Raw genomic sequence first — 12,087 nt, 5'->3', positions numbered from 1 at the left:
CAACTTCTGAAGTTTTCCAAAAAGCATGAGACACACTCACGCTAGCTCTTGTATCTACCACTCATGTGAACAGGAAGTGTCTTGTTCTTTGGGTGTTAGTCATTGTGTTTTGTAACTTGAAAAAAAAGTTTTGATGAGACTACTGGAAGGAGAAAATCTGTACGGGTGTGTTTGTGGACTCTCGCTCCCCTTAAAAAAAAAGGCTCCAAAGCCCATATTTTAAAATGCAAAAATTTGGGGGAGGTGCTAATTGGATGACTATACTCCGTATACTACCTTCCTTGGAAACAGGGTATGACAGCATTGAATTTGCTAGCAATTCACCCAAGGCTCCAGACGATAGGACTTCACATTTGTTTAGGATGAATGCCACAAAAAATGAAATAAAAACATAAGATTTATTCATCATTTAAGGTTAGAAATGAAAATTCTTTATAGAAATGGAATAGCAGGAATTTAAAATTTAACTTTTTAAACTCAATCATTCATAAGACAAGCCTGAAGAAAACAGCTAATTGACAATATAAAATACTCAACTTTATCTGACTTGGTCAGGTTGTGGGGGCACTTAGACGTGGTCAGAAGAGCAACAAATTTGACATCCTGAGGTGTCTGCAAGTCCCATCTCTTCCACACACACACCCGTCCTTATATTTGAAAATAAAAGGGCTGGGTATCATGGATTAATCAAAGTTTCTTTGATCACAACCTTTTTGAAACCACCTGCCAGTCCAGAGTTAACAGAAACAAATTTACTTTATTAGGAAAGAGCTTGGAAGGATGCTAAGTAGTCTGTTAGCTGCCTCAAACCATACTGCAATTTTCCGCCTTTGGGCTTGCAATCCAGATTTGACTACAGTCCAAAACTACTCTCTGCATACAGGTGAGAACTGCACACAGAGTTTGCGTCTCTCTCTCTCTGCTTCCCTGCCCCTGGGTCAAGTCATCTGAAATGGCTTAGAATAAAATATTCAGCGCAGCTTCACCAGCTGAAGAGATGCTGCTTTAAAATGCTTTTTCATAAAATGGCCTCTGGTAAAGGGCTCTTTCCAGGAAAAACTCCCATGAAAGCTCTAGATTCATGTAATTTCTGTCAGTCCCCTTGAAAATTCTATGTGCAGATGAACATTGGGGCAAAATAGTTGATATGAATCAGTTCATTAATCCAGTCAACAGACCTCACACACAAACACACAAAATTGCATTCTACAAAACACAACACAATTTAATCAAATAATCTATTAGTAATTTGGTATCCTGGCTACTATAACTCTGAATGTTATTTTTCACCACCTTTGAATATAAAGTCTATGACACAAACTAGCTAAATTCGTGTTGAGAGTAATGAAGCCACCAGTGAAAATCAATGTCATGTTTTCCTGGCTGCTAACAGATATTTGATGAATTTGTATTCTGTTTCTGTACAGTGTATAATATTTTAATGTGAAGTCTGTGGGCTTAATCAATAAATTGACAGCTAATATTACTATATCTTATATTCTGCAAGCATGGATATGCTTCTGGCTGCTGCTAAAGATCCCCCCCTCCCAATCCTGAGGCTGTTTAAAATGCATGAATGAACCCCCCCCCCAAAAAAAACCCCCACTCCTCAATATTCACTGTTTTGCCTTCTATCAGTGCTAGCTACAATCATGGAGAAGGGTAAAAATGCCATTTTTTTCATATATCTCTAGGTCATTGGCTTTTTTACTCTGGTCTCCACTTCCTCTTTTCAATGTGACCCCCCCCCAATTGTTTTAATGAATCCAAGTGGCCGATATACATAAATTTGCATGTATATACAGTGGCATCTCGGTTTTCAAACGTCTCTGTTGATGAACATCTCGGTTTTCGAATGCCGTAAACCCGGAAGTAAATGCTTCGGTTTTCGAACGCGCCTCGGAAGTCTAACATGAAACGTGGCTTCTGTTTTGAGGCTTCCATATTGAGTTTTTGAATGATTCGGAACTCAAACAGTCTTCCAGAACAGATTATGTTCAAAAACAGAGGTACCACTGTATATAAAGGACTGTAACCATTGCTGCTATGGCATTACGATCGCCAGTTCTACCTTGTAACCTGATTACACCAGTGTATGAGAGAGATTGCTCATATATGGTTAGGATTCACTGGGAACTTTAAGCTTAAATATCAACAGTTAACTTGTTTTTATACTGCCATCCCAACCGTCTCCCCTGCCTTGGTTAAAATAACAAGCTCCTTGGAAAACAAAAATCCTATCATTGTAGAACATAACAATACAATGTTTTGCATTAAGTTGGGTTTTAGATACAAAAGTGAAATATTGCAGATTAGGCAGGTGGCCTCGGGGAAAGGAAAAGTCAAAAGGGTTTTCCACTGAAGATGGAATGGGGGTGGTGCCTCAAAATTAGGGGCTGCTTCTCTTCTGCACCCTGAAGATAAAACCAACAACTGAAAGTGAGTATGTGGGGAAGTGTGTGCGCGCGCATGCATTTATCTCAAAATGCAACTGCTGAAGAAAGGGCCAAAATGTACCAGGATTGCAGAGCTCAGAGGAGCTGGAGGCCAGCCAACCAGAAGAGTCTCTGAGGTGTTCTTGCCTGGAGACAGAGTCAGCATCCAAAGTCAGGTCCAGTCCTAGGAGCGGGTGAACAGCAATCCATGTGGTCTAATGGTCCAGGGGTCAGGGAATCCGATGATCTTGGGGTCAAGACGAGCAGGAAGCAGCAAGATCAGGCCAGAAACACAAGCATTGTTGCCAGCGTCTGACTGCTGCTGGAAGCTCTGCTTAAGAAGGCTGAAGCCAGTTGGTTCTCATCAGTGCCTTCTCCTCTGAGTCCTTGAAGGCTGATCAGCTGCAGGTGGAGTCACTCTGCCTTCTCCCCCTTCAGGCTGCTGTTCAGCAGGCAAAGTTGACTCCTGGCCCTTGACACAGGGAAAGGGAGTTTAATCCTTTCCTCTCCTGCTCCTCCCCTGTTGCAGTCCTCCTGAATTTGTCACGGATAGCCAACATGGTTTTGGCGATCTACAGCTGCCTTCATTCCTGATCCTTGGGTATGCTTACGGAAGCTGATGGGATCAACAACTTCTTCAAGGCACCATGTTGACATTCCTTGTGGTAGGTCCATTATGGTTTCAGGAGGAAATCCCATGCTAGCACCCACTAGGAGTTTCTTTTGAATGCAAATAGCTTCAAACTTGTGTTTTCCATCAGGGCTACACAACCGGCAAGGAAAAGGTTAAACTTTCTTCCCCCTGCCACCCCAATAATTATCACATTGTTAATTATCACAATAATTATCACTGCTGTGGCTATTCACATTTTCAAAAACATGCAAGCCACAGAACTAATTGTGCCTGTGTTCAGATTGTAGAAAATGCAACCAATTGTATTTCTGATGATGCATAACGCTCCACTGAAATGGACCAAGTTGAATTTATGTCAAGGTGATTGATCAGGTTCCCGATTTCCTGTCCATGTGCATTTCTCATAATTTCAGCTTGCGTAATATTATCCTAATGTATTTGCTCCTTTGACCTCTGCTTAAGCTTTAAAGTGGGCATATATGGATTTGCGCTGCCCTTACGTATTAACTTCTGCTAAATTTGACCTTGTTTTATCCAGCCCCCTCCAGATGTGTAACTCTGAATCATGCATTGATTGCAAGAAGAAAATACGGTTTATATTAAGTTTTCTTTTGAAAGCACAAATGTAGAGGACATTATAAAGGAGGTTTCTCTTTTCCGCACAGTGTATCATGTCTAAATGTAGTATTATTTGCTTGCTACACACAATTTTACCAGGGAGATAATGCTTCCTGACCAGTGATATAGTGGAGGAGGAATGTGAAGGAACCACAGATCTGGGCCTTTCTTTCATCTGCTCTGGCAAGTGAATGAGGTAGAAATGGGGCTTCCAAGTTTTACTGTTTTTTGTGATGGCAGGGGAAAACAGAATGAGCAAAATAATGACATGGCGGGTAGGCAGTACTTTTCATTGATGGGTTCCTACTTCAAACTATTAGTCTAACGCTCTGTACTTGCATAGTTTGCTGCTTCACTGGGGGACACTTTTTCATTTATGTACCAATTACATGGCTGCCAAAGTATCCCATCATCACCGGGGCCGATGTATTAACTGCTAGTCTAGGCAGCTTCTGTTAGTGGATGGGGAAGGGAAGATGCCCTCTCGCCCTTTGCCTTGGGCGGCAAAAGTCTTCAGTGCTACTTTGCAAGTTGGATTCGTGTCTTTTTACCTAATTAAAGCTCGGAGCTGTGTTTCAGCCGCCTGCAGATACGTATCTAAAGTTTAATGGGTTCCCAAGTTGGATGCAGCCAGAAGATTTCAGGGAAGTGAGCCCAAGTCTCCCAGGCTAAAACCCTACATGCTAACCATTCCACTGCCCCATGTCGGTTTGTTTTTCCGCAGCCTGCCAGCTGATCCTAATAAATTGGGCAGAATGCTGCATACATATGGCTGATTTTCTCTCTATAATGATGCAACGTAGCTCTCTTGCTCTTTTTAGGAATGGGGGTGGACACACACTATGGCGGAATGGCCAGGGGGCATGTTCTGCTGAGCTCTTGCCCTTCAAAGTTTACCACAGAACCACGATTGAGAAAAGTTGCTTGGCTGTAAGGAAGGGCAATTCTCAAATACCATGAAAGGCCACTTTCTGTTCTCTCATGGTTGAATCAAAGAGTTGCAGAGTTGGAAGGGACCCTGAGGATCATCTAGTCCAACCCCTGCAATGCAGGAATACACAGCTGTCCCATACCTGCAACCTTGCCGTTATCAGCACCATGCTCTAACCAACTGAGCTATCTAGGATGACTTTGGACTACAATACACTGAATGCTGGAATACTGAATACTGAAATTTTTTATTTTTATTTTTATATTATTATTATTATTATTATTATTATTATTATTATTATTATTTAGTGCAACTGCACAGCATGTTAAACACCCTCTTCAACCGGCTTTATTAGGCTCATTTTAACTAGCAGTACTGGTGCTGGAGGAGACTCTTGAGAGTCCATGGACTGCAAGAAGATCAAACCTATCCATTCTTAAGGAAATCAGCCCTGAGTGCTCACTGGAAGGACAGATCCTGAACCTGAGGCTCCAATACTTTGGCCACCTCATGAGAAGAGAAGACTCCCTGGAAAAGAACCTGATGTTGGGAAAGATGGAGGGCGCAAGGAGAAGGGGACGACAGAGGACAAGATGGTTGGACAGTGTTCTCGAAGCTACGAACATGAGTCTGACCAAACTGCGGGAGGCAGTGGAAGACAGGAGTGCCTGGCGTGCTCTGGTCCATGGGGTCACGAAGAGTTGGACACGACTAAACGACAACAAAACTAGCAGTACAAGTGAGGCAAAGCCTAGAGGTCAACAGAAGTGCCGGAATGGTGGAAGTATGACCATTTAGTTTGGCTCAGCTGGCAGATAGTTGCATTTAACTACTCTAAAAGTTATAGAAGTGCCTCAGGGTTGCTGGTCATCCTATGTTTGGTCAGAACACCAGATGGCAAAAGCAGGTTTCCTTTCTGGAAAGCAATTGGGCAGAAATACTGGGTTGTGTATTTTTTTAAATATTGTTTATGGCTGCTTTTGTTATGTTGCAGCTATGCATTTGTTTCGTGTTGTAAGCCTCCCTGAGAATGGTAAAAAGGAGGCATACAAATAAAATTATGTATGTCTGTAGAAATATTGGTTGCATCTGTTTAATTAAAGCTGAACATCTGATGAAGGCGCCTAGGTTATTATGGAGGGGCAGACCCCACTGTGTTCCTGGCTGGAAGTAACAAAAGTAACACCTTGTGGTTCAATGCATCTGCAAAACAAAAGAGGTTGAGCTATCAAAAATGATTTCCCAACTGCTGTTTAGTTAGTCCCAGTAAACAAGCTGTGTGACTACTCCATTGTAAAACAATAAACAAGCCCTGAACCCAGACAATTTACTTCTGTCTGGGTTGTGACCGCAGTGCTAGGAGAAAGTTGGTGTGCATGCTGGACTTTGATCTGCACCATTCTTAATACCAGATGTTACTATATAATATGTCCAACAGTCTTAGCAGCTACAGCATTGAACTAGAGTCTTATCTAGACTTCAAAAGGTTTTCCAGAGAAGGAAGTTTCGCCTCTAGGGCAGGCCACACCTACGCACTAGAAAACAATCGCTGGCCTCATGCCATGTCCATGAGAGGATCTTGGGTTAAAAGTTCTCAAATTTGAAAGCCTGAAAGCCACAAAGAAAGATCTTGGTACACACAGGAAAAATTAGATGCACAATGATTAGATATTTTTAATGGCTCTCCTGCTGGTCAGATAAAACCATCGTATAATACAGCCTATATCTCATGACCCGGCAAAATGGAAGTGAATGATGAGCAGAAAGAATATACAAGCAGGGTTAAATTTGTACATCTCAGTGAGGATGCATCACGTTGAGTGAGCTTCGCTGCATGCTGAATTTTCCCCTGCCCAGCTCCTTAAAATTAATAACTTGACAAGGCACAGGTTTTAAGCTTAAAATATTGTAATACTCAGTCTCATACATTTTACAGTACACTTTTTTTTTTCTTGAAAAGGATCCAAAACCTTGGGCTGGATTGGTCCTATAGGACAGATTTATACATCACATTTTACAGTAAACAAGACTTGGATTAATTCCTTCATAAATGCTGGGAACCATCTAATAAGCCGCTTACAGAAAATAATGATGACTAGATATTCTAGCAGAAGGATGCAATTGCTCAACTGCTTTGGGGGATATGAAGCTGTGCATTAAGTATTGCTGCCTCACATTGGTGCTATTTAGATGGTAAACCAGAGCTGGCACAGGCAGCGTATGTGAAGGGGGGAAATAAATAATCATATTCTTTCAATGAGACTTTTAGTGGTGAATAAGGATAGGTAATGCTATATTACGGAGTGCTAGAACGTAGTACAAATACCATGCATGTCTGGCTGTTAATTCTCGTGTAGTCTTTATCTTTCCACAGCTGCTCAGTTTAGCATCCTAGTTTGCTTTTTCTTTCAGGGACTCTGCCACCAACTTCATTTGCTGAAAGAAAAAAGAAGGCAGAAAAATGAGGGGAGTTAAGCAAACACAGTAGGCATGAAGGTTTGAATGAACGCCATCCAGTTGATCAATTCAAAGTGTTGGTGCTGACCTTTAAAGCCCTAAACAGCCTCAGTCCTGTATACCTGAAGGAGCATCTACACTAAGGTCCAGCTCCGAGGGCCTTCTGGAAGTTCCCTTACCGCGAAAAGTGAGGTTACAGGGAGGTTATTTGCAATGGAGTTAAGAAATGTATGCAACGTTGAGCAGCAAGTAAGGAAGGGAACATCAGTGTAGCGGGATGGGAAATCAACTTTTAAATTTGTATTAAATTTGAAATAATTTGATGTTAATTTGTTAAGTTTTTTGAAAAGCAATAAAAATTAATTGGCAAGAAAGAAAGAGTGCACTGAGTCTGATCTGGGATTTTATATATTCAAAACCAGCACCAAATTATGGGGCGACAGAACTGTTTTGTTATGTTTGTTGCTGTAAAGGACAGTTCTGTGCTGTGCTTCTGAAATGGCAAGGAAAGTGATTCGGGCAGAAGGAAGGGCCATGGCTCCAGCAAACCACTGGACGCTTTCCGTATATCTTTCAAATGTAAAATATATTCAAAATGACAACACGATGAAGCTACACTTCCAGATCAACTATTAACAAGTTTAATTCAGTTCCTGTTGCACAATGTTGTGCGATCCCTGTTAACAGAAATCTCCAGAGCTGAATGATGGCATTCAAATTCTCCTTTAGGCAGCTTTGCTGCTCCATTTAGTTAGCCTTTAAAAAAGAAGCAGCAGCAGCCACGGCTACATTAATTAATAGTAAAACTATCAGAAAAAGGCAGAATACAAAGTACTATTGAATTCATGACCCATCAGACTTGGACTAAATCGTTGATCCTAGAGCAATTTGCTCAAGTTATTGTGCTGCAGTTTATGGGAAATGTAGAATCAGAAGAGGTGTTCTGTTCTGCTGTGCTCACTATATGCAGAACAAATCTTGGAAACCGTGTAAAGTGTTTTATAATTCTTCATTTATTAAACAAATGATTGTGAATTTTGTAAATAATTGACTATAAAAATCCTCAAAGCAGATAACAAATGACAAAGCAGCAAAATCAAGAAAAATTCACATCTATACTTTAAAACGTACAAAAGTTAAAATACCAAAACAGATTAACATTACCTCGACCTTCTAAGTGTCTAAAGAAGAATGCTTTCAGAGGGCACCAAAAAGAATACAGTGAAGGTGCCAGCTTGATCTCAAAAGGCGAGGAGTTCCAAAGTTTAGTCGCTGCCACACTAAACAGAGTTCTTACAAATGCGGAAAAGGTATTTTAAGTGGCCTCTGTTGTAGTGCCAATTCTGTTAATTGAAGTGGCTGAATGGGCACACATGTGGTAAAGGTGATATCGTAGGCTATATTATTTTTAATGGATGGGCAGTCTTTTTGTACAAAGTATTTATTTATTTATTTATTTATTTATTTATCCATTCATTATTTTCAAATTTATACATTTCATTTGTTTACAATCAATTTCATAATTTGACTTCCTTCCCCCTCTTTCTGCAGTTCCTTACATTTATTATTTAATATCTTCTGCATATCCAAATTCATTTCACTTGCTCATTTAAGTATCTACTGTAAATATATACTCTTACGAAACTGCAGGTTATTACAATAATCCTGCTAATGTTTTTATCTGTCTGCAATTTATCTGTAAATATTCAATAAACCATTTCCATTCTTTTACAAAAAGTTTGTTATCTTGAGTTCTTATTCTTCCGGAAAGTTGGAAAATGATGTTTATTTTTGTATACTTCCACTTGATTTATATTTGAATTTCTTTCTCCTATTTTTTTTCTAACTGCAAAGTCTTTGATCGGATCCTCAAAACTAATCTTACGTAATGCATCTGCTTATATACAATACTTAGTCGAGATAAGGCATCCTGCCTGCCTTGTTGCAGAGTTGCTCGGTTGGGATTTTTAATATACTTCAGCTGAGAAAATGAATACTCGGCCGAGCCATTTGTGACCGTTAATGTTAAAAATCCAGCAACGGGAATTTTCTGTGGTGCTCCCGTCCCCTCGATGCCCTAAGCATACTGTATGCTTCTTTTGCATATTTTCCCAGCTCTGGTGGTGGCCATCATCCCCTTCTGCAGCAAAGCATTAACCACCCCCTAGACCAGCGGTTCTCAACCTGTGGGTCCCCAGATGTTGCTGGACTACAACTCCCATCATCCCTAGCTAGCAAAGCCAGAGCTCAGGGATGATGGGAGTTGTAGTCCAACAACATCTGGGGACCCACAGGTTAAGAACTGCTGCCCTAGACCAACCCAGTGAATCCTCTTTGACTAGTTTCTACAAGACAGGATGGACCAAGATCAAAAAGACACGTGAGCCTCACCCTGAAAGTACTCTGGCCACATCCTCAGGCCACAACAACTGAAACTGATCCCTGGAGCGCTGAACACTCGGTGCTCCAAGGACCCCTCTCTGACCTGCTTCGCATATGGTGTCAAATTTGATGTGGGCGACTTTGGCCCCAAAGAGCTTTGCAAACATTTCACGGCATGCCACTGAGTGGTCAGATGGGAACACTCTGGCACTGAAAGCAACGAGACCTTTGACTGCTCAAAGAGAGCTCCACTTTGATCTTTGCCGAGAGGATGCAACGGCAGTAAATAAGATAGATCCTTGAGAAAAGCAAAAAAAAAAAAAAAAGGCCAAAGTTGTACTCCCCTCCCTTTCCCCAGCTATCCAAGTAAAACTCTTAAGCATCACACTCTCAAAAGAAGCACTTTCTATGGTAATGAGAAGTGACCTTAAAAATGCTACAATAGAGATGCTAACAAAAAGGGGGGGGGGGGTGTTCCTTGCTTAAAAGCCTGAGATAAATCACACAAAGGTAATAGCACTTGATAAAAACTGTATTCAAAGAATGAATGGGGAAGAAATCTGGTTTACATATCAAAACTGGGAGCGGTTTCAGATATCTGGGGGTGGTGTAGCAGTTAGAGAGTATTGAATTAGGACCGGGAGATGCAGGTTCAGCTGTACAGCTCCAGATATGAGCTTGGGACCACCATACAGGGGGGTTATGAGGATAAAATGAGGGAGGGGAGACACCGCCTGCATTGCCTTGAGTTCCTTGGCGGCTCTAAGTTAGATCTAAGAGTAAATCCTATATACAAATTGGTTGGCATTCATCGGTCTTGAGACACAATGAAGTGCACCTCCAGGAGTGAAATCAAACTGCTGTAGAATCACGGCGCCTGCTGTGGCTGCAAAGATCGGTAACTCCTAAGTTCTGCCTCCTGCATTGTTTTTGCTGCATTAACAGCATCAAAGTGACCTCTCCTGGGTGCAAGCCTGGGCAGTGTGTCTGAAGGTCCTGGGCTGCCCAGACGACAAGACCACCTCTCAGCCTTGCTGATGTAGTCCAAAGAAAAGCAGAGCAATACACTTGGCACCAGCCGGGCTGCAGGAGTTGCCGGAAGGAGGCATACAAGACGCCATCCAACCATCTTAGGGACTCCACAGATTTATGATGGGTTTACTTAGCTTTTTCTTCTCCCAAAGAATAGAATATATACTAATAGTGAAGCTCATTCTCCTGAAAGTGGTTCCTTAACTGGCCAAAATGAAACCACCCACAAGGGAGAAGTGGTTTGGTAGAACCACAGGATTTGCAGAAGCAGGGCGGGGAATGTTTAGAAAGAAGCGGAATATCCTCAATAGTTGGCAGGTTGTGTTTTTCTTTTGTTGGGTGGCGAATGGAACACTAGATGGAAGGGGGATGTGTAGAAAGTATCCTGACCAGGAGCGCTCTACCCTGCCACTTTTTGTTATAGGTCCTACTTGGTGGTATTTAGCTCTTCAAAATGCCAGACACATGCAAAATCTACTAGATCAGTGGTTCGCAAAGTGGGTGATACCATCCCCTGTGGGGGGGAGGGATTACCTAGAGGGGCGCTAAGAAGCAAGGAGGTGACTGGGGAGAGGTGGGGCTGGAGGTGTAAATGACTATCAGACTTTGAAAAGCTGGTATCACTGCATCAAGTTCATCAATTTTGTGGAACTAAACTAGTTTTTATTGGATTCAGAATAAATGTGCAATTATGGTTATTGTTATCTTCCTTAGTGGGTTGTGCAAACAGCTATTCTGAACAATCCATTTTGTAGGGCAGGGGGCACTAGGAATTAGTTTACGAAACCAAGGTACAGTGACCCCCCAAAAAAACATTTGGGAGCTACCGTAACAACAACAACAACAACAACAACAACAACAACAATTTATTTATTTATACTCTACCCATCTGGCTGCCACTATGGGCAGCGCCCAACAGAATAATAATAATAATAATAATAATAATAATAATAATAATAATAAAAGTGATAAAAGATCAAACATTAAAAACTTCCCTAAACAGAGCTGCCTTTCAGATGTCTTCTAAAAGTCAGGTAGTTGTTTATTTCTTTGACATCTGATGGGAGGGCATTCCACAGGGCAGGCGCCACCACCAAGAAGGCCCTCTGCCTGTTTCCCTGTAGCTTCACTTCTCGAAGTGAGGGAACCTCCAGAAGGCCCTCGGAGCTGGACCTCAATGTCTGGGCTTATGTAACCATAAGTTATGTACGGTGCTGACTTACATTGCATTTGTCTATCTTGGGACAATCTATTGCAACTGGTAGCTGCTCTCCTCCAGGCTCTCAGCTCCTCCCCACTTTATTGCAACACAATAACACTTAAATTGGTGGTACCTGGAGTCTTCTGTGCATGTGCCCTAGTCTTACCCGCTTCCTACAAAGATCAGGAAGATGTCTATTACCACTCGCATGCGAAGCAAACAGTCTTCCTTGCTGCTTTCAACAGCGGGAAGCTTCGCCATGACATCCCCTCTCCCCGCCCCAAGACAATCTAGCATTAGCAAAATGTGGGCCGGCGAGTTAATACGCTGCGGAAGGCAAGGCCGCTTGCTGTGAATATGACACATCCCAATTGACAGGCGACCCCACAGCAAAAGG

At 41.9% G+C, this 12,087-nt stretch overlaps 1 protein-coding gene across 2 annotated transcripts in view; it reads right to left on the bottom strand.

Moving 5' to 3' along the window:
• Window positions 1–6,267: 6,267 nt before the first annotated feature.
• The window catches only part of ANO10 (anoctamin 10), a 91,703-nt gene continuing 85,883 nt past the window's right edge, over window positions 6,268–12,087 (bottom strand). For both annotated transcript variants that reach the window (XM_028749716.2, XM_028749715.2), the window contains exon 13: window positions 6,268–7,054. In XM_028749716.2, coding sequence (XP_028605549.2) covers window positions 7,010–7,054 — 45 coding nt within the window. In that variant the 3' untranslated portion in view covers window positions 6,268–7,009. The remainder of the gene's footprint in view (window positions 7,055–12,087) is intronic.

The sequence above is a fragment of the Podarcis muralis genome, chromosome 12, assembly GCF_964188315.1.
Source record: "Podarcis muralis chromosome 12, rPodMur119.hap1.1, whole genome shotgun sequence".
In the NCBI taxonomy this organism is placed as follows: domain Eukaryota; kingdom Metazoa; phylum Chordata; class Lepidosauria; order Squamata; family Lacertidae; genus Podarcis; species Podarcis muralis.
The sequence above is the reverse complement of the archived record's forward strand: the minus strand, read 5'-3'. Positions and strand labels throughout refer to the sequence as shown.